General features: G+C 38.4%; 1 protein-coding gene across 1 annotated transcript; it reads right to left on the bottom strand.

The window, feature by feature from the left end:
- Positions 1-11,689: 11,689 nt before the first annotated feature.
- Positions 11,690-21,449, bottom strand: LOC306982701 (uncharacterized protein; the record flags this gene model as incomplete). Its single annotated transcript, XM_079583168.1, has 8 exons — positions 11,690-11,741; positions 13,781-13,830; positions 13,963-14,120; positions 16,518-16,626; positions 18,868-19,369; positions 20,065-20,219; positions 21,213-21,330; positions 21,406-21,449. Coding segments are annotated over 8 exons (1,166 nt in total), but the record flags the coding sequence as incomplete, so codon positions are not given.
- Positions 21,450-22,543: the final 1,094 nt, after the last annotated feature.

Below are 22,543 nucleotides of genomic sequence, written 5' to 3'. Positions count from 1 at the left end.
CCACAGTAGCATCATTAGAAACATTAGCATCATTAGCAACATTAGCATCATTAGCATCATTAGAAAAATTAGCAACATTAGCATCATTAGAAACATTAGCAACATTAGCATCAGTAGCATCATTAGAAACATTAGCATCAGTAGCATCATTAGCATCATTAGAAACATAGCATCAGTAGCATCATTAGAAACATTAGCATCTTTAGAAACATTAGCATCATTAGCAACATTAGCATAATTAGAAACATTAGCAACATTAGCATCATTAGCAACATTAGCATCATTAGCAACATTAGCATCATTAGCAACATTAGCATCATTAGAAACATTAGCAACATTAGCATCATTAGAAACATTAGCAACATTAGCATCAGTAGCATCATTAGCAACATTAGCAACATTAGCATCATTAGAAACATTAGCAACATTAGCATCAGTAGCATCATTAGAAACATTAGCATCATTAGAAACATTAGCATCAGTAGCATCATTAGAAACATTAGCAACATTAGCATCATTAGAAACATTAGCATCATTAGCAACATTAGCATCATTAGAAACATTAGCAACATTAGCATCATTAGAAACATTAGCAACATTAGCATCATTAGCAACATTAGCATCAGTAGCATCATTAGAAACATTAGCAACATTAGCATCATTAGCAACATTAGCATCATTAGCAACATTAGCATCATTATAAACATTAGCATCATTAGCAACATTAGCATCATTAGCAACATTAGCATCATTAGCAACATTAGCATCATTAGCAACATTAGCATCAGTAGCATCATTAGCAACATTAGCATCATTAGAAACATTAGCAACATTAGCATCATTAGCAACATTAGCATCAGTAGCATCATTAGAAACATTAGCATCATTAGCAACATTAGCATCATTAGAAACATTAGCAACATTAGCATCATTAGCAACATTAGCATCAGTAGCATCATTAGAAACATTAGCATCATTAGCAACATTAGCATCATTAGCAACATTAGCCTCACCGACCGAGACTCTTAACTCCCGCCTGAACCGAGAACATTTTCTCCAGGTCAGCTTTACCCAGATCCTGTAGGCCAGTGTAACGCCTCATTTGAAAGCTAAGACCCACAAAACTCATCTGAATGGATCTTTTTCCTCATGTCATCAGATTGTTTTCCATCTTTTTTTGAGGGGTTTCAACTACTTTGGGAACTTTTTTTGGTCATTTTTTTGTCACATTTTTGTCATTTTTTGTCACGTCCTCATTATTGTTTTCGTCTCAGTTTTGTTGCTATTTTCACAGCTTTTTTCCAGAAGTTTTTGGATTGGGGTAAAGCCAAACTGGAGAAAATGTGCTCGGTTCAGGCGGGAGTTAAGGGGTTAATGAGAATACAAACATGAGGAGATCTGACTCTGCTTAAAGGGATGTTTCAGGATGTTTGACATAGGGCCTCATTTCCTCGTTATCCAGAGCGTTGCTGATTTCTGGAGATATTTTTTTTTGTAATTCATGCAGTTCTTATATTTGAAGAGTTTTGTGGCGCTAGGCTAGTGCTAGGCTAGTGCATGTCTATGGTATCAGCTAGCCTGCATTAAAAACAGTGTGACCCACAGAGCACCTGAGGCAAATCACTTATAACACCAGACTAACCATATAAATGTCTGTGTCCATAGAGTCATTTAAAATAACTTATGTTTGAGCAGCTTCAGCTTCGTGGTTTGTTAAAGCTACGCGGCGGCGGAGTGATCTGACAGAAAATAGTCCCTCAGAATGTGATCGTTCATGTGATGCAGGTCAGTTATATTCCAAACACAGACATTTATATGGTTAGTCTGGTGTTATCAGTGACTCAGGTGCTCTGTGGGTCACACTGTTTTTAACCCCTTAACTCCCACCTGAACCGAGCACATTTTCTCCAGTTTGGCTTTACCCCAATCCAAAAGCAAAAAAAACTGAGACGAAAATAATGTTGGAAATGTGACAAAAAAGTGAAAAAACATTGATGAAAAAGTGACGAAAATGTCACAAGAAATTGACGAAAAAATGATGAGAAAATGACAAAAATTGTGACAAAAAATGACAAGAATTTGACAAAAAAATGACCAAAAATTTGACAAAAAATTACAAGAATTTGATTAAAAAATTGACAAATGTCAAAAAATTGACAAAAAATTACCAAAAATGTGACAAAAAATGACAAATGTGAAAAAAAGCAAAAAACAAAATTGACCAAAAAATAACGAAAAATGACCAAAACTGTGACAAAAATGGACAAAAATTTGACAAAAAAATGTGACAAAAAATTGTCAAAAAATTGTCAAAAAATTACAAAAATTTGACAAAAAAATGTGACAAAAATTTGACTAGAAAATGACAAGAATTTGACAATGACAAAAATTTGATAAAAATTTGATTTAAAAATTGACCAAAAAACGTCAAAAAATTGACAAAAAATGTGACAAAAAAATGTCAAAAAAGCTACAAAAATGAGTTGAACACACAACAAAAAAATGATGGAAAAAAAATGTGATGACGCGAGGAAAAAGGTCCTCTCGGTTCAGGCGGGAGTTAAGGGGTTTAAAATACCTTTAATTTAATTTGTAAAGCACTTTACATGGAATCTCAAAGTGCTACAGCACAAGTAAAAACTGACAATAATAAAATAATAAAAGCATAATAAAAGCACACAAAAGTTGAAGTTAAAATGTTAAAAAGGGAACAGAAAAGTCTTGAGTCTCTTCTGAAAGTCTCCAGAGACTGTGGGGCCCTCAGGTGTGGTGGTCGGGCGTTCCACAGTTTAGGAGCAGCCGCCTGGAACGCTCTGTCACCAATTGTCCGGAGCTTTGTTCTGGGGACGGAGAGAAGGTTGGTGTCTGTGGACCTGAGTGTTCTGGTTATGGGCGGAGGGGTGAGGAGTTCAGTGAGATAGTCCGGGGCGTGTCCATGGATGCATTGATAGGTGAGCAGACAGATTTTGTAGTTGATGCGTTGACCGATCGGGAGCCAGTGTGACCCGCAGAGCACCTGAGGCAAATCACTGATAACACCAGACTGACCATATACATGTCTGTGGTCATAGAATCATTTAAAATACCTCATATTTGAGCAGCATCAGCTTCGTGGTTGTATAAGCTACGCGGCGGCGGAGTGATCCGAGAGAAAATAGTCCCTCAAAATGCGATCCTTCATGTGATGCAGGTCAGTTATATTCCAAACAGGACACAGACATTTATATGGTTAGTCTGGTGTTATCAGTGACTCAGGTGCTCTGTGGGTCACACTGTGTTTAACCCCTTAACTCCCACCTGAACCGAGCACATTTTCTCCAGTTTGGCTTTACCCCAATCCAAAAGCTTCTGGAAAAAAGGTGAGAAAATAGCGACAGAACTGAGACGAAAACAATGATGAAAATGTGACAAAAAAGTGATGAAAAATTGATGAAAAAGTGGCAAAAGTGTCACAAGAAATTGACAAAAAATTGAAGAAAAAATTACAAAAAAGTGACAAAAAAACGACACAAATGTGATAAAAAATTGACAAAAGAAATTACAAAAATGTGACAAATGTGACCAAAAATTGACTAAAAATTGATTGAAAATTTGATGAAAAATGACAAAAAAGTCCCAAAAATGAGTTGAACACCCAACAAAAAAATGATCTGATGAAATGTGATGACGTGAGGAAAAAGATCCTCTCGGCTCAGGCGGGAGTTAAGGGGTTAATGCAGGCTAGCTGATACCATAGACATGCACTAGCCTAGCATTAGCCTAGCATTAGCCTAGCGCCACGAAACTCTTCAAACAAACTGCATGAACTACAAAAACAACATCTCCAGGTCCCAGCAACACTCTGGAAAACCAGGACATGAGGCCCTGTGTCATCCTGAAACATCCCTTTAAACGCCATGACTGAAGCCCCACAGCGCCTCCTGTTGGCCAAAGGACAAACCTCTTTATTTCTGAAGGTCAAATCAAACTGAAGCCGGAGGAGGTTTTACTTTATGCTTTATTTGACGTTTTAGGTCCAGAGTAAACGGTTACTTCAGGAGTCGGGCGTCGCTCCGGCCTCTCGGCTCTGCACCACCAGATGTTCCTCACACAGCTGTCTGAGAGAGAGAGTACTATTACTACAACTGTTACTGCAGAGGACTACAGAGCCGTGGGAAGATACTTCAGCTAGGGGGGGCTGAGGGACAAAATGTACCCAGCCCTGGACTCTGACCGGCCCTGGACTCTGACCAGCCTGGCCCAAGTTAGAGTAACTGTGACACTTCCACAAATACACATTTTAACCTCTTTAACCTTCGCCTGAACTGAGCACATTTTCCCCAGGTCGGCTTTACCCCAATCCAAAAGCTTCTGGAAAAAAGGTGGGAAAATAGCAACAAAACTGAGACGAAAACAATGATGGAAATGTGACAAAAAAGTGAGAAAACATTGATGAAAAATTGAAAAAAAATGTGACAAAAAATGACAAAAAATTTGATAAAAAATTGACAAAAAAATGAAAAAACAAAACAAAAAAACAATTGACCAAAAATTGACAAAAAAAATTGACAAAAGAATGACAAATGTGACAAAAAAGTGACGATAAAATTGATGAAAAAATGAGAAAAATGTCACAAAAAAATGACTGGAGAACAGGATAATCAGCCTCATGTTCCTCCTTCAGTATCCCAGGCTTTTAAAATGTAACAAAAAATGACAAAAATTTGATTAAAAAATTGACAAATAAATGAAAAAAATATGACAAAAATTACTATTTTTTTTTTAAACAAAAATGTGACAAAAAATGGACCAAAAATTACAAAAAAATATACAAAAAATGTGGAAAAAAAATTAACAAAAAAGTGACCAAAATGTGACAAAAAAAATTATTTAAAAAAATGACAAAATGAGTTGAAAACCCCCCAAAAAAGATGGGAAAAGATCTGATAATGTGAGGGAAAAGATCCATTTAGATGAGTTTTGTAGGTCTTAGTTACACTGGCCTACAGACGGGAGGTAAGAGGTTAATAAAAATAATAAATAATAATGGTCCCAAAATGGAACCTTGTGGTGCCCCATACACCACGGAATTCCTTTTAGATTCATGTTTATTTATACTGGGCTTTACCCAAATCTAAAAGCTTCTCGACTGGAGAGCAAAGGAAAGACCTACAAAAGTGATGGTCATTTTTCCTTATTTTTCCTATCATTTGTTTGTGTTTGTCTCATGTTTTTGTTGCTTTTCGTCACATTTTTGTTTTGTTTTCATCCTCTTTTTCTCGCTGTTTTGATGCTTTTCTTTTTAGCTTTTAGAATTCTGAATTAGAGACGTTTTAGCTTCGTCATTAAAAGAACTCATCTGCCCGACACTAAAGTCCTGTTTTAAAAGCTTTAAAATAAAGGCTTTAACAGCTGGAAACATCTGCAGAGTCTGGTCCCTCTGAGTCTCACCTGGAAAGGCCTCGTTCTCTCCCATCGTTCTCCTCAGCTCGAACTCCTTCAGCCTCAGACTCAGCTCCAGCAGCTCCTCGTCCTCACTGCTCGGCTCCTCCAGGGGGCGCTGCTGCTGCTCCTCTGCAGGGCCTCCGAACACCACCAGGGGGCGGTACTCCGGGGCCCTCACACGTCCTGATCCAGAGGTTTAAAGTGACGGATCAGATTTAAATAAACTCGTCATTAGCTTGTTGTTTTGGTTCAAAGCTCCAGAGTCTGACCTGTGGGCCAGTCCTCGGCTCCGCCCCTCTCCCTCTGCGGGCGCTGCACCCTCGTGGGCCTGTAGGTGGCGCTGTGGCGGGGTCTGTGGCGCACCTGGCGGCCCGGGGGGCGGAGCCACGGGGCGGCCAAGGGGAGCGGGAATGGCACGTATCGCCAGGCGGACATTTTCCTCAGGAGTTTGGGCTCGAACGGGAGGTCGCCGCGGCAACCGGGCTGTACACAAACCGAAAGTAAACGACAACGCCGTCGCCATGTTTGAAACTCCAGAACTCTCTCCCCTCCCGTTAAACAGAGCTGCCCAGACTCTGCTGTTCATATCCTGATTTCTTATGTCAGCGCCCTCTGCTGGACACCTGTGGAATTATTTCCTCTTATTCTTATTTATTATACGGCTCTTCACAGCGTAAGTAGAAGCTCCGTTGATTTGAATGGGATTCTCCAACGTTCTCCCGGTCATTATTTTCTGATAAAGGACCTCTGAAAAAAACAATGCTTTCATATCACTCCGCGCGTACGTAGCAGCGACACTATCTGTCCCGTCACTGAGAGAGAAGTCGGGGAATCGCTAGGCTAGCTGCTAGCCTTGCTACTTCTATAATGACACAAATCAGAAGGTACTTTCAGGTGTAATAATACCAGGAGTAGTTTGAAATCCGCGCCAAACTACTCCTGGTATTATTACGCCTTACAATATAGTCCCCCCTTTTATCCGCTTAGAAAATCCACATTGTTTAATTGTGTGTAATTATACTTTGTAGTGGAACACTTCACGTAACCATATTTAAATAGGGAAAACGTGGAAGAGCTTGGTAGCTTCTATCTTGACCTGTTTTGGAGCTATAGAGGAGAGAGGGAGAGGCTAAATGCTAACGCCGTCTGCGCTGTGTTTACATGACTGCAGAGACGGTTTTTCCTATACGCAGACTACGCAAGGTGCGTAGGGCCCCCGCAGCTGCAAGGGCCCCGCGTCTCAGTCAAACTACGGTGTTGTTTCACTGATTAATCAACGCGTTGTTGTTACGGGACAGGCTCTTCCAGCGCGCACTCACTCTCCGCCTGCTTCGCCACATATAACACCAACACGGAGCATCTGCAAGTGGATGATCAGGAGAGACCGACCGCCTTCCCCCGGTCTCTTCCAAAGCGCAAGTGCTTCTCCGCTCGTGTCCCGCTCGGCCGTCTGTCTCCCGGTGCTTCGCCTCATGCTTCGCCTCATGCTTCGCCTCATGCTTCGCCTCATGCTTCGCCTCATGCTTCGCCTCATGCTTCGCCTCATGCTTCGCCTCATGCTTCGCCTCATGCTTCGCCTCATGCTTCGCCTCATACTCGGCTCCTCCGCGGCTGCATCATGTCACCCGTGTCCCGGGCGCAGCTCTCATGTTTTCTCTGCGCGGACTCTGGGCTGCAGCTCTGGGCCTCACTCTCATTTAAACTCTCTTCTTATTGTGTCTGGTGAGTCTGGGGCATCAGGACAGTAGTTTGAGGAGTAGACGAGAGTAAAACGCGTGTCCGTGGCTTTTTTGTTGAGTTGAATCCACATGGTTCTCATGAGTGCAGTTACTTACAGTAACTCTGGTTCTCTGAATGTGCACAGTCTAAAACGGGTTGGGCGACTCACAGACTAATTCTCAGTGGTCAGACAGAAACAACCGTCAGGAGCAGGTTTCAGTTAGTTTTAAATCAGCGGTTCCCAATCTGTGGGTCAGGGACCAGAGGTGAGAGAATGGGACCATTTGCCATTTACTATTTTAAAAAGGGAAATAGACTAGTAGTCGTCCTAAATCCCAGTCTCACAGTGGCTTAGTGATTAGTGGCTCTCACACAGGGGGCGGGGCCTGAATTGAGGTCTGTATGTTCTGCTTCTGCCCTGAAACAGTGGAACTGTTTTGACCATAAATGGATTCTCTCTTTGTCGAATAGCCATGGGACGCTACTGCAGGGCCCCCGTGTGGATTTTTGCTTAGGGCCCCAGAAGGGCCAGCACCGGCTCTGCGTGACTGAAGATCACACAGGTCCTAAAGAACTCACAGCTCAGGTAACGGTGGCCTATTCCTTTAAGTCTGATTTTTGTCCAAAGCTTTCGCTCCTGCGCCCTCTAGTGGTAAAGCAGACGGAACAATTATTTAATTTTTTGGCTCCGCCCGACCTCAGCCAAGCCGTGCTACAGCAGCAGCTACGCTTCAGCTCGTTCCCTGAAGGTGAAATAAATAAGAAGAAAACCAAAGAAACAACAAGGAGAAAGATACTGGAGGTTTGTTTAGTTTGTGTATTTTAGTAATAAATCGCACGATTTGTATTTTCATGTGTATTTTATTTATTAGAAGACGAGTAAGAGCTCACATGGACATTTAGCCCCTGGCAGGGGTGGACGGGCCATAGGTCCGTTCTGGAGGAGCACAGAAGGGCTGCTGGCTTGAGGGCCATCAGCCTGTAGGGGGCGCTGCTACCCGGCCTTGCAATTGCACAGCGAAGCAGCACAAAAATCATTCGTTCGTCATTTGTTTAACAGCTCTGTTGTTCATTGTTGACACAGCAATAGGTAGCGTTCACGATTTATTATGTGATGATGTCATGATGTCAGATGGAGGGCAGGGCCAATACAACTCTATGGGAGAAATGCAGCTTTTGGAAGAAATCTCCAAAACAAAAATTGACAAATGTTTTTCCTCTTCAGTATTTGATCGTGATCGGATTCTCAAACCTGTGAGATTATTTTTTTGTCTGAAAGTCCTTTATCACGTCATGTTTTCGCATATTGTCACCACTTTTTGACATTTTTTAGAGAAAATAATTGGACATTAGTTCATATGAGCCGACAGAGGAGACGATGAACTTTGTGACGGTTTTTGTTTCATGTGGATTCCTCCAGTAATGACTGAAATATGAGCCAAAAAACAAAGACATAAAAATATGCATTTTGTCAGTTACCACCGTTACCATAGTTACCGTCAGTTGCTCCACCTCAATGTTAAACTGTGGCTCTTTAGAATGTTGTGATGTCACGTGAACACAGCCTATTGTGCAATAAAAATGAGGCCTTTTATGAATTGATTCAAAATCTGTCTTTGTGGACGCGTGTGTTTGGGCCGGTCAGAGTCCAGGGCCGTTGTTTAGTCCCAGTCCACCACTGCCCCCTGGTGGAGGTCAGCTCACCAGGTCTGTCTTAAGTGTATATGTTTTATTTTATTGTCAGTTGATATTTATTGATATGTTTTAATATTGGTTCATTTTTCTTTTTTGTGCCCAGTTCTCACGGGTTGCCAAGCCAATAAACCCTGTTTTTAACGACCTCGTGCCTGTGCTACGTCAGCTTTACCCAAATCTCAAAGCTTCTCGACTGGAGCCTACAGGCCATTTGAAAACTAAGCCCTAAAACACTGGTCTGTGCGTGTTTTTCATCTCATTTTGTCGCTTTTTTTTAAAGAAGCTTTTAGATTTGGGTAAAGCCAAACTGGGCAGAACTGCTCATGTGGGTTAGGAGGAGAATAAACGGATCCACCGCAGGGCTGCAACTAACGATTATCTTTACGAGTAATCGAGTAATCGCTTGGCTGTGAACGGTGTATTTTTTTTTAACCACATATTGCTTAACCCCTTAACTCCCACCTGAACCGGGCACAGTTTCTCCAGCTTTACCCCAATCCAAAAGGTGCGAAAATAGCAACAAAACTGAGACGAAAACAAGGATGGAAATGTGAAAAAAGTGAGAAAAATAATGGACGAAAAAGTGACAAAAAATTTACAAAAAAATGACCGAAATGGATAAAAATTTGACAAAAAAGTGAGAAAAATTTGATGAAAACAAATCGAAAAATTTGACGAAAAAGTCACGAAAATTTGACAAAAATGAGACGACTGCCCAACAAAAAAAGTGATGAAAAAAAAATCTGATGATGTGAGGACACTGGCCTACAGGATTTGGGTAAAGCTGCTTGAAGATGTGTTGATGGAGTAAACTAAAGGGAAATGTTTGTTGGAGGCTCGATTCATGACATTTACAATGAACAAAATGTGCACAGACCCAAACTATAGAAACAAAGCAGGATTTTCATTTCAAAACGATTCATCGATACTAAAATAGTTGTGGATTATTTTAATAATCGATTAGTCGTGGATTAATTGATTAGTCGTTTCAGCCTTAATCCACAGCCTCGAGTCACGTCTGGATCTGCAGATGCTTCACAGGAAACAAATGTTCAGGACAAACGAGAGAAAAGTGGTTTAAACGGTTTAATAAAAAGCTCCAGAAACATCACAGTTCACAGTTTCATCACGACCGAGATCCTCAGGGGAAAACGGCGACGTTAAAGAGAAACGAAAAGAGAAACGAAAAGAGAAACGAAAAGAGAAACGAAAAGAGAAACGAAAAGAGAAACGAAAAGAGAAACGCCGACGTTAAAGAGAAACGAAGAGAGAAACGAAAAGAGAAACGAAGAGAGAAACGAAAAGAGAAACGCCGACGTTAAAGAGAAACGAAGAGAGAAACGAAAAGAGAAACGCCGACGTTAAAGAGAAACGAAGAGAGAAACGAAAAGAGAAACGAAGAGAGAAACGAAAAGAGAAACGCCGACGTTAAAGAGAAACGAAGAGAGAAACGAAAAGAGAAACGAAGAGAGAAACGAAAAGAGAAACGCCGACGTTAAAGAGAAACGAAGAGAGAAACGAAAAGAGAAACGAAAAGAGAAACGAAAAGAGAAACGCCGACATTAAAGAGAAACGAAAAGAGAAACGAAAAGAGAAACGAAAAGAGAAACGAAAAGAGAAACGCCGACGTTAAAGAGAAACGAAAAGAGAAACGAAAAGAGAAACGAAAAGAGAAACGAAAAGAGAAACGAAAAGAGAAACGAAAAGAGAAACGAAAAGAGAAACGCCGACATTAAAGAGAAACGAAAAGAGAAACAAAAAGAGAAACAAAAAGAGAAACGAAAAGAGAAACGAAAAGAGAAACGCCGACTTTAAAGAGAAACGAAAAGAGAAACGCCGACATTAAAGAGAACAAAGAGAAAAACACAGATTAACCTCTTAACTCCCGCCTGAACCGAGAGGATCTTTTTCCTCACTTCATCAGATTTTTTTCCATCATTTTTTTGTAACTTTTTTGTCATTTTTTGTCACATTTTTGTCTTCTTTTTTTTGAATGTTTTTGTCTATTTTTTGTTAATTTTTCGTAAATTTTTTATCAAATTGTTGTCATTTTTTTGTCACATTTTTATCACATTTTTGTATTTTTTTTGTCCATTTCTTGTCAATTTCTTGTGACATTTTTGCCACTTTTTCATCCATTTTTCGTCACTTTTTGTCACATTTCCATCATTGTTTTCGTCTCAGTTTTGTTGCTATTTTCTCACCTTTTTTCCAGAAGCTTTTGGATTGGGGTAAAGCCAAACAGGAGAAAATGTGCTCGGTTCAGGCGGGAGTTAAGGGGTTAAAGACCGTCCAAAAGTCTCAGCGGTTCAAGAGAAACAACAGAGCCTGTTTTAGCCCCGCCCTCGTCTTTAGCCCCGCCCTCGTCTTTGGCCCCGCCCTCGTCTTTGGCCCCGCCCTCGTCTTCGGCCCCTGTGAAACGTCGTACAGGTGAGGGCGGAGCTTAAGAGGTTACGTTTGTTCTAAAAGGCACTAAATGTAAATGTCGCTCAGAGCCAGGTCTAAATGTGTTTTTAGTTTTGCTCAGAGACATTTTGGAATTTGTTCAACTAATTATCAGTGAAAGAATCTTTTAAAAAAAACAAAATGTCTCCTTGTTTTTTTGGCTCAGTAAATCTGAAACATGAACGCGTTAAATCCAGTAAAAAGACAAAAACCTTCACCACAAAGAAAATCATCCAAAACAAAAGAACGTTTGTAAAATAAGACTTTTCAGGTCCATTTTCAGCCCGGTCCAGACGACAGCGAAGGCCTCGCACTTCAGCGACGTCACTGAGGAGAGAGAGAGAGAGAAGGATCTGTAAAAGTCCCTCATGTTCCTCACTCAACACCTTTAAAACTCACCTTTAAAACTCACCTCGTCGGAAACTAAATCATTTGGGAATTTTCTTCTTTTTCTTTTTCTGAAAAACAAACAAAAAAAGAGAAAAATAAATAAGTAAAGTACAGTTAAAGGTCAGGTACAGTTAAAGGTCAGGTACAGTTAAAGGTCAGGTACAGTTAAAGGTCAGGTACAGTTAAAGGTCAGGTATAGTTAAAGGTCAGGTACAGTTAAAGGTATAATATAGTTAAAGGTCAGGTACAGTTAAAGGTCAGGTATAGTTAAAGGTCAGGTATAGTTAAAGGTATAATATAGTTAAAGGTCAGGTACAGTTAAAGGTCAGGTACAGTTAAAGGTCAGGTACAGTTAAAGGTCAGGTACAGTTAAAGGTATAATATAGTAAAAGGTATAATATAGTTAAAGGTCAGGTACAGTTAAAGGTCAGGTACAGTTAAAGGTCAGGTACAGTTAAAGGTCAGGTACAGTTAAAGGTATAATATAGTTAAAGGTCAGGTACAGTTAAAGGTCAGGTACAGTTAAAGGTCAGGTACAGTTAAAGGTCAGGTACAGTTAAAGGTATAATATAGTTAAAGGTCAGGTACAGTTAAAGGTCAGGTACAGTTAAAGGTCAGGTACAGTTAAAGGTATAATATAGTTAAAGGTCAGGTACAGTTAAAGGTCAGGTACAGTTAAAGGTCAGGTACAGTTAAAGGTATAATATAGTTAAAGGTCAGGTACAGTTAAAGGTATAATATAGTTAAAGGTCAGGTATAGTTAAAGGTCAGGTACAGTTAAAGGTATAATATAGTTAAAGGTCAGGTACAGTTAAAGGTCAGGTACAGTTAAAGGTCAGGTACAGTTAAAGGTCAGGTACAGTTAAAGGTCAGGTACAGTTAAAGGTCAGGTACAGTTAAAGGTCAGGTATAGTTAAAGGTCAGGTATAGTTAAAGGTCAGGTACAGTTAAAGGTCAGGTATAGTTAAAGGTATAATATAGTTAAAGGTCAGGTACAGTTAAAGGTCAGGTATAGTTAAAGGTCAGGTATAGTTAAAGGTCAGGTATAGTTAAAGGTCAGGTATAGTTAAAGGTCAGGTATAGTTAAAGGTCAGGTACAGTTAAAGGTCAGGTACAGTTAAAGGTCAGGTACAGTTAAAGGTCAGGTATAGTTAAAGGTCAGGTACAGTTAAAGGTCAGGTATAGTTAAAGGTCAGGTATAGTTAAAGGTCAGGTACAGTTAAAGGTCAGGTACAGTTAAAGGTATAATATAGTTAAAGGTCAGGTACAGTTAAAGGTCAGGTATAGTTAAAGGTCAGGTATAGTAAAAGGTCAGGTATAGTTAAAGGTCAGGTACAGTTAAAGGTATAATACAGTTAAAGGTCAGGTACAGTTAAAGGTCAGGTATAGTAAAAGGTCAGGTACAGTTAAAGGTCAGGTACAGTTAAAGGTCAGGTACAGTTAAAGGTCAGGTACAGTTAAAGGTCAGGTACAGTTAAAGGTCAGGTACAGTTAAAGGTCAGGTACAGTTAAAGGTCAGGTATAGTTAAAGGTCAGGTATAGTTAAAGGTCAGGTACAGTTAAAGGTCAGGTACAGTTAAAGGTATAATACAGTAAAAGGTCAGGTACAGTTAAAGGTCAGGTACAGTTAAAGGTCAGGTACAGTTAAAGGTATAATATAGTTAAAGGTCAGGTACAGTTAAAGGTCAGGTACAGTTAAAGGTCAGGTACAGTTAAAGGTATAATATAGTTAAAGGTCAGGTACAGTTAAAGGTCAGGTACAGTTAAAGGTCAGGTACAGTTAAAGGTATAATATAGTTAAAGGTCAGGTACAGTTAAAGGTATAATATAGTTAAAGGTCAGGTATAGTTAAAGGTCAGGTATAGTTAAAGGTCAGGTACAGTTAAAGGTCAGGTACAGTTAAAGGTCAGGTACAGTTAAAGGTCAGGTACAGTTAAAGGTCAGGTACAGTTAAAGGTATAATATAGTTAAAGGTCAGGTATAGTAAAGTCGTGAGGTATTTGAACTTTTATATTCCTTGTGTTTTTCTAAAAGAGCGTTTTTTCATCATAAATGTCATAAAATAATAAATCTAAGTTTCCTGAACTCGTCAGTTTCAGTTTTTCACCTTGGACACAGTTTCTACAGCAGCTTCTTCTTCCACAAACTTCAGCTTTTCTGCAAAAGTAAAGAATAAAAAGAGGCTGAACCATGTTGTCTTTAAGTTTATGTTTTCACTTCTCTGATTAAATACTTCAGTACTTTTACTTCAGTTACAGAAGTACTTCTTCAGTATTCTGTAACACTCACTGCTCTGTGCCGCCCCCTGCTGGACGCCGTCAGGAACCGCCTTGTTCTTCTTCTTCTTTGGAGTTTGTGTTTGTTCCAGGTTTACTTTCTTCTTCTTCTTCTTCTTCGGAGCCGCTTCCTCTGAGTCGACGGACGAGGGTTTGTTTTTCCGCTCAGTCCTGGATCAAAAACAGGAAAGTTCAGACGAAACAAACAGGAACAAGTGAACTAAACATCACAAACACATTCTGATAAAGTCAGAGTACAGACGACGACTCAAGAACCTTCACCTGACTGAGCCTCAGCCCTCACCACAGGCCAGGCCAGAGTCACGTCTTATTTGAAAGCTAAGACCTACAAAACGGATAAGATTTTGCTAAACATTTGAGCCAGTTTTCTTCAGTTTGGCTGTTTCTGTGTTTATAGTTTCACTTCCTGTTTGGACACTGACAGGAAGTGACATCGACAGAGGAAAACCATTTTAACCCCTTAACTCCCGCCTGAACCGAGAGCATATTCAACTTTTTTTTTTTTTTTACTTTTTTGTCATTTTTTGTCACATTTTTTTCATTTTTTTGTTTAATTTTTTTGTCAAATTTGTATCACATTTTTGTCATTTTTGTCACATTTTTTCATAAATTTTGTAATCACATTTTTGTCATTTTTTTGCCACATTTTTGTCATTTTTTGGTCAAATGTTTTATCACATTTTTGTCATTTTTTTGTAATTTTTTTGTCACTTTTTTGCCATTGTTTGGTAAACTTTTTGTCAATTTCTTGTGACATTTTTGCCACTTTTTCATCAATTTTTCGTCACTTTTTTGTCAGATTTTTGCCATTTTTTGTCAATTTTTTATGAAATTTTTGTCACATTTTTGTATTTCTTTTGTAATTTTTTGTCACATTTTGTCACATTTTTGGTCAAATTTTTGTCATTTTTTCTCACTTTTTTCTCACATTTCCATCATTGTTTTCGTCTCAGTTTTGTTGCTATTTCACACCTTTTTTCCAGAAGCTTTTGGATTGGGGTAAAGCCAAACTGGAGAAAATGTGCTCGGTTCAGGTGGGAGTTAAGGGGTTAAACCGTTTAAGTTCTTTGTATTTGTTTCACTTTTGTTAAAGCAGAACTAAGTAACTCCTGCCCCTAGAGGCCGTAAGCGCCACTGCAGGCGTCGTACATGTTGTGTTGTTTACTCATTATTTGTCCGTGAGAGTAAATCCTCACTGACAGAAAAGACAAAGGGAGATTGTTCGTCCAGTTACACAAAGGAGATCATGTTTCTCTCAGACTGGGCTGTAAATACTGGGTAAGTGGTGCTAGCACACAGTTAGCCGGTTAGCTTCTTCTTCGTGATTCCATTAGTGTGTATAGAGCCTCCGACCCGGTGCAGGAAAGTTTCAAGCATGGTTTTCTGGTCAGAGACACCAGGGGGCGATAAAGACCCCCCACTCGTCCCATTAACACTTGTATTACCCCCACAGGGGCGACGGGGAGGGTTTATTAAACAAGCTACTGAGTTCTGCTTTAAAGTTTCCGGCTTGAAACTGGAAACTTTCCGGCTCCAAATGGAGCGCAGCGTTTGATTGGACAAGTCTTGGTCTTGGTCCTGGTCGTCTTAGTCTTAGTTTTAGCTTAGTTTTAGTTTTAGTTTTAGCTTCGCTTTAGTTTAGTTTTAGCTTCGCTTTAGTTTTAGTTTTAGTTTTAGCTTAGCTTTAATTTAGTTTAGTTTTAGCTTAGCTTTAGTTTAGTTTAGTTTTAGTTTTAGCTTAGTTTAGTTTAGCTTTAGTTTGTTTAGTTTAGTTTTAGCTTAGTTTAGCTTAGCTTAGCTTAGTTTTAGCTCAGTTTTAGTATTAGTTGTAGTTGTAGTTGTAGTTGTAGTTGTAGTTGTAGTTTTAGTTTTAGTTTTAGTTGTAGTTGTAGTTGTAGCTTAGCTTAGTTTTAGCTTAGTTTTGTTTTAGCTCAGTTTAGTTTAGCTTAGTTTTAGTTTTAGCTCAGTTTAGTTTAGCTTTAGCTTAGCTTAGCTTAGTTTAGCTTAGTTTTAGTTTAGCTTAGCATAGTTTTAGCTTTAGTTTTAGCTTAGCTTTAGTTGTAGTTGTAGTTGTAGTTGTAGTTGTAGTTGTAGTTGTAGTTGTAGTTGTAGTTGTAGTTGTAGTTGTAGTTTTAGTTTTAGTTTTAGTTTTAGTTTTAGTTTTAGTTGTAGTTGTAGTTGTAGTTGTAGTTGTAGTTGTAGTTGTAGTTTTAGTTTTAGTTTTAGTTTTAGTTGTAGTTGTAGTTGTAGTTGTAGTTGTAGCTGTAGCTGTAGCTGTAGTTTTAGTTTTAGTTTAGTTTAGGGTAGTTTAGGTTAGGTTAGGTTAGGTTTAGGTGTAGTGTAGCTGTAGCTGTAGTTTTAGTTTTAGTTTTAGTTTTAGTTTTAGTTTTAGTTTTAGTTTTAGTTTAGTTTAGTTTAGTTTAGTTTAGTTTAGTTTAGTTTAGTGTAGTTGTAGTTGTAGTTGTAGTTGTAGTTGTAGTTGTAGTTTTAGTTTTAGTTTTAGTTTTAGTTGTAGTTGTAGTTTATTTTAGTTGCAGAGACTCGTACGGTTCGATCTCTCCGTTCTTCAGTTTCTGCTTCAGCTTCGCTCGTTTCTTTTGGTTCAGCTTCTTCCTCAGACGTTTCTTCTTCTTGGCGTCTGCCGGCTCAGCGCCACCTGCTGGACACAGAGAGGCAGAAGTTCGTGTCTGTGCATCAGTGGAGCTCTAGAGCAGAGGAGGCTACATGCTAACGCCGTCTGTGCCGTGTTTACGTGACTGAGGACACGCGTGAAGACCAGACAGCTACACATGAACTCGTCTAAGCTCAGGTCAGAACAGATCTCAGTGTGGAGAAACCTGTCCCTTTAACCCCTTAACTCTCGCCTGAACCGAGAGCATTTTCTCCAGTTTGGCTTTACCCCAATCCAAAAGCTTCTGGAGAAAAGGTGTGAAAATAGCAACAAAACTGAGACGAAAACAATGATGGAAATGTGACAAAAAAGTCAGAAAACATTGACAAAAATTGAAGAAAAAATGACACAAAAATGTCACAAGAAATTGACAAAAAAATGCAGAAGAAATGACAAAAATGTGAAGAAATGTGACAAAAATGTGATAAAAATTTGACAAAAAAAAAGATGAAAAAATGACAAAACAAGATGAAAAAATTACAAAAAATGATTAAAAAAATGACGAAAAAATTACAAAAATATGACAAAAAATGTGACAAAATGTGATAAAAATGGACGAAAAAATGACAAGAAATTGACAAAAATGTGAAGAAATGTGACAAAAGTTTGACAAAAATGGATTAAAAAATGACGAAAAAATGATGAAAAAGTGGCAAAAATGTCACAAAAATGTCACAAGAAATTGACAAAAAATGACGAAAAAATTACAAAAAAGTGAAAAAATGCGATAAAAATTTGACAAAAAAATTACTAAAAATGATGAAAAAATGACAAAAAATATGACAAAAAATGTGACAAAATGTGATAAAAATTGATGAAAAAATGACAAAAAATTATGAAAAAATGACAAAAAAATACGAAAAAATGACAAAAATGTGAAAAAAAATTGATAAAAATGACCAAAAAGAAATTACTAAAATTGACCAAAAAAATGACGAAAAAATGACGAAAAAATGACGAAAAAATGACAAAAAAAGGACAAAAAAAGGACGAAAAAAAGACAAAAATGTGAAAAAATAAAAAAGGCAAAAATGAGAAAAAATGTGATAAAAATGACAAAAAACATTACCAAAAAATTACAAAAAAATTACAAAAAATGACGAAAAAATGACAAAAATGAGTTGAATCCCCAACAAAAAAATGATGGAAAAAATATCTGATGACGTGAGGAAAAAGATCCTCTCGGTTCAGGCGGGAGTTTAAGAAAGGGTCATAGTTCATACTGAAGGATACTCAACCCCCCCTTGTCATCAGAAGCAGAACACCTGGATCGGTGCGTCTCCATTATCCACTAAACAGGAATGTTTTGAATAAATAATAAATAAACGTGTACAATGCCCCTAACACAGCGCCCCCTGCTGTCACAGCTCAACACGGACACGGTTTACACACAGGATTAGACCAGGAAGTGCTGCCAAACCTTGTACTTTTACTGGCGATAAACACCGAGCAACAACAGGTTTCCTCAACCTCTAAAACCCCCGACTGAACCCGGAACATTTTCTCCAGTTCGGCTTTACCCCAATCCAAAAGCTTCTGGAAAAAAGCTGTGAAAATAGCGACAGAACTGAGACGAAAACAATGATGGAAATGTGACAAAAGTGAGAAAACATTGATGAAAAAGTGGCAAAAATGTCACAAGAAAATTACAAAAAAATTACAAAAAATGATGAAAAAGTGGAAAAAATGACACAAAAATGTCACAGAAATTTGATACAAATTTGACAAAAAAAGTACAAAAAATGACGAAAAAAGTGACAAAAATGAGTTGAATACCGAACAAAAAAATGATGGGAAAAAAATCTGGTTCAGGCGGGAGTTAAGAGGTTAAGAGTTCATACTTTACCCAAATCTAAAAGCTTCTGGAAAGAAAAACCATCAATATAGCAGCGAATACGAGGATGTAGAGACAACAAAGTTTCAAATGAGCCGTCACTCTGGCCTGTGGACTTTTAGATTTGGGTAAAGCCGAACTGGAGAACCTGCACTTTGTTCAGGCGATAATGTGACGGGTTAAACAGACCTGCTTTAACGTTTGGTGACACTGACTCTCTTAACGTGTCCCATTCATTCTCAATGGTAAGTGGATGCAGTTCACTTTTTGGCCACCAGTGACAAATTGGGGGCGCTGTTTCCCTCCTCCCGCAGAGTTAAAAGGGGCGTCAGCTAAACTATTTCATTAGACTCATAGACAAAAACAAGCCTGGAAAAGGACTGGTCTCTCACCTGCTCCGCTGTCCTCCTCTGTGGCGCCCCCTGGTGGTGCCTCCTCAGACTGACTCCTCTTCCTCCTCTTCTTCTTCTTCCTCTGCTCAGTCAGCGCCGCCTCGTCACCTCCCACCGCTCCCTCCTCCTCCTCCGGCACAGGCCCCGCCTCCTCCTGCACTGGCCCCGCCTCCTCCTCCTCAGCCGCTGGAGCCTCCGCGCTCTCCTCCGCTCTCCTTTTGCGCTTTTTACTCCTCTTTTTCTTGCTCAGGCCCTCGCCTGCGTCTCCACACGCCTCCGCAGCGTCTCCACACGCCTCCGCAGCGTCTCCACACGCCTCCGCAGCGTCTCCACACGCCTCCGCAGCGTCTCCACACGCCTCCGCAGCGTCTCCACACGCCTCCGCAGCGTCTCCACACGCCTCCGCAGCGTCTCCACACGCCTCCGCAGCGTCTCCACACGCCTCCGCAGCGTCTTTCTTCTTGCGTTTCTTCTTCTTCTTCTTCTCCGGCGTCTCGTCGACCTGCCGCCAAAACACATTTGAGAGTGAGATGTTCTGCATTAAACAACGCTGCCCCCTGGTGGTCTGCACCTTTATCTCCTGCCTGAGGAGGCGCTGGGGCCTATGTAGAAATATTGTAGGATCTTTTTCCTCACGTCATCAGATTCTTTTTCCATCATTTTTTTGTTTCAACTAATTTTTGTAATTTTTTTTTGTCACATTTTTGTCACATTTTTTGTAATTTTTTGTCTTTTTTTATATATATTTGGTCCATTTTTGATCAATTTTTTGTAATTTTTTTATCACATTTTTGTCACATTTTTTTTATTTTTGGTAAATTTTTGGGGGTTTTTTTGTCAAATTTTTGTTACATTTTGGTCATTTTTGTCAATTTTTCATCATTTTTTTGTATTTTTTTGTCTTTTTTTTTCTATATTTGGTCCATTTTTTATCAATTTTTTGTATTTTTTTCGTAATTTTTTTGTCACATTTTTGTCACATTTTTGTCATTTTTTCATCAATTTTTCGTCAATTTTTTGTGACATTTTTGCTACTTTTTCATCAATTTTTCGTCACTTTTTTGTCAATGTTTTTTCACTTTTTTGTCACATTTCCATCATTGTTTTCATCTCAGTTTTGTTGCTATTTTCACACCTTTTTTCCAGAAGCTTTTGGATTGGGGTAAAGCCAAACTGAGTTAAGGGGTTAATTATTACCGCTTCCTTCAGCTCCGCTTCAGTCGACGCCGCTTCAGTTTTCTGCCGTTTCTTCTTCCTCTTCCTCTTGGGGGCGCTGTCCTCGGGGCTGATGTTCAGGACGATGGAGTCGGCGCCTCCTGACGGCTCCTCCTCATCCTCCTCCTGAGCTGGAGCTGAAACCAAACAGAGATCAGCCTCATAACCACACGTTTTTGTCACATTATTTGTCATTTTGGTCATTTTTTTGTAATTTTTTGTCACATAATTTATCCATTTTTTGTATTTTTTTTTTTTTTTTGTATTTTTTTGTTGTAATTTTTTGTCAATTTTTATCACATTTTTGTAATTTTTTCTTTAATTTTTGGTCAATTTTTGGTCAATTTTTTGTAATTTTTTGTAATTTTTTGGTAATTGTTTTTTTCATTTTTGGTCAATTTTTTTGAAAAAAAATTGTAATTTTTTTGTAATTTTTTGTCAATTTTTTGTGATTTTTTGTGATTTTTTGTCACATTTTTGTAATTTTTTCGTCAATTTTTTATCACATTTTTTTAATTTTTTGTAATTTTTTTGTGATTTTTTAGTGATTTTTTGTCACATTTTTTGTCACATTTTTGTATTTTTTTTGAATTTGTTGGTAAATTTTTGGTCATTTTTTCGTCCATTTTTTGTCATATTTTTGTAATTTTTTGTTACATTTTGGTAATTTTTTGTTGTAATTTTTTGTAATTTTTTTTGTCATTTTTGGTCTATTTTTTTTAACTTTTTTTTTTTTTTTTGTCATTTTTTGTCAATTTTTTGTAATTTTTTTGTCATTTTTTTGTCAAATTTTAGTAATTTTTTGTGAGTTTTTGTGCTTTTTTTGTGCTTTTTTTGTCATTTTTTGTAATTTTTTGTCACATTTTTTGTCAATTTTTGGTCAATTTTTGGTCAATTTTGGTCAATTTTAAAAAAAAAGTTTTTTATTTTTTTGTCATTTTTTTTGGTCATTTTTGGTCATTTTTTGGTCAATTTTTGGTCAATTTTTGGCCACACTCTGAACAGCAGGTGGCGCTGTGCTGATGAGGAGAGTCCAGACTAAAGCTGAGATCAGGAGATCAACTTTACTGTTATTGGAGTAATATTTGACCAGTAGTTTTACTCGAGTAGTGAGTACTTTGGGGACTCACCGGAGCCACAGGCGGCAGCAGGAGCCTCTGGGAGCTCAGGCGGCTCCTCTGCTTCCTCCTTCAGCTCCTCCTCCTTCAGCTCCTCCTCCTCTGGGCTCGGAGCCGTGCCCTCTGCCCCCTGCAGGTCACAGTAGGTAAGGTAAGTGGGTAAGTCAGTCTGTTCTCTCTTTACAAAGATCACACTCAGACTGACCTCCTGGTCCTGAGGCTCCGCCCTCGACTGCTGCTCCTCGGAGTCTGAGGGAGAAACCACAACGGCCTGTTAACTGGAGGAAGGACAATCAGAGCGCCCTCTAGTGGAGGAGGGAGGAAAGACGGACCTCTTAACTCCCACCAGCACATGTTTTCTCCTGTTCTCCAAATTCTCCAAATCTAAAAGCTTCAAAATGGCGACAAAAAACGAGAAGAAAATGAGGATCAAAAATGACAAAAATCCAGCAAAAAAAAAAGACAAAAATCCAACAAAAAATGACAAAAATCCAGCAGAAAAATGACAAAAATCCAACAAAAAATGACAAAAATCCAACAAAAAAATGACAAAAATCCAACAAAAAAATAACTATAATCCAGCAAAAAAATGACAAAAATCCAGCAAAAAAATAACAAAAATCCAGCAAAAAAATGACAAAAATCCAGCAAAAAAATAACAAAAATCCAGCAAAAAAATAACAAAAATCCAGCAAAAAAATAACAAAAATCCAGCAAAAAAATGACAAAAATCCAGCAAAAAAATGACAAAAATCCAACTAAAAATGAGAAAAATCCAGCAAAAATCCAGCAAAAATCCAACAAAAATCAAACAAAAAAATGACAAAAATCAAACAAAAAAAGTGACAAAAACACATAAGGGAAATAAAAAGTGAGGACAATGGCAAAGAGGAGAGAATGCACTTGGTTTTGGCGGGTGGAAAGAGGTTAATAATGAACTAGAGCTGAGCGATATATCGGCGACAAGATCAGATCGAAACTGCAGTTTGGAAGATCTGCAGATTCTGTTTATATATTATTACATGTATTACTTTGTGCCCAAAGACGACCAAACAATACACAAGTGTATAAACACAGTCACATAATGAGGGGTTTGTGTCTCCACCTTTAAGGGTTTTTACTGTTTAATCGTCTGTTGTAAAAATATCACTTCATCATCGTCATCGAGAAAGTCCCACGAATATTAACCCCTCATTTTTTTGTTGGGTTTTCAACTCATTTTTGTCACATTTTTTTATCACATTTTTGTCATTTTTTGTCACATTTTTGTCATTTTTTTGTCACTTTTTTTGTCATTTTTTGTCATTTTTTGTCATTTTTTTGTCATTTTTTGTCATTTTTTT

The sequence above is a fragment of the Gobius niger genome (assembly GCF_951799975.1).
Source record: "Gobius niger genome assembly, contig: SCAFFOLD_77, whole genome shotgun sequence".
Taxonomy (NCBI): Eukaryota; Metazoa; Chordata; class Actinopteri; order Gobiiformes; family Gobiidae; genus Gobius; species Gobius niger.
This window is presented reverse-complemented; position numbering and strand designations above follow the sequence as displayed.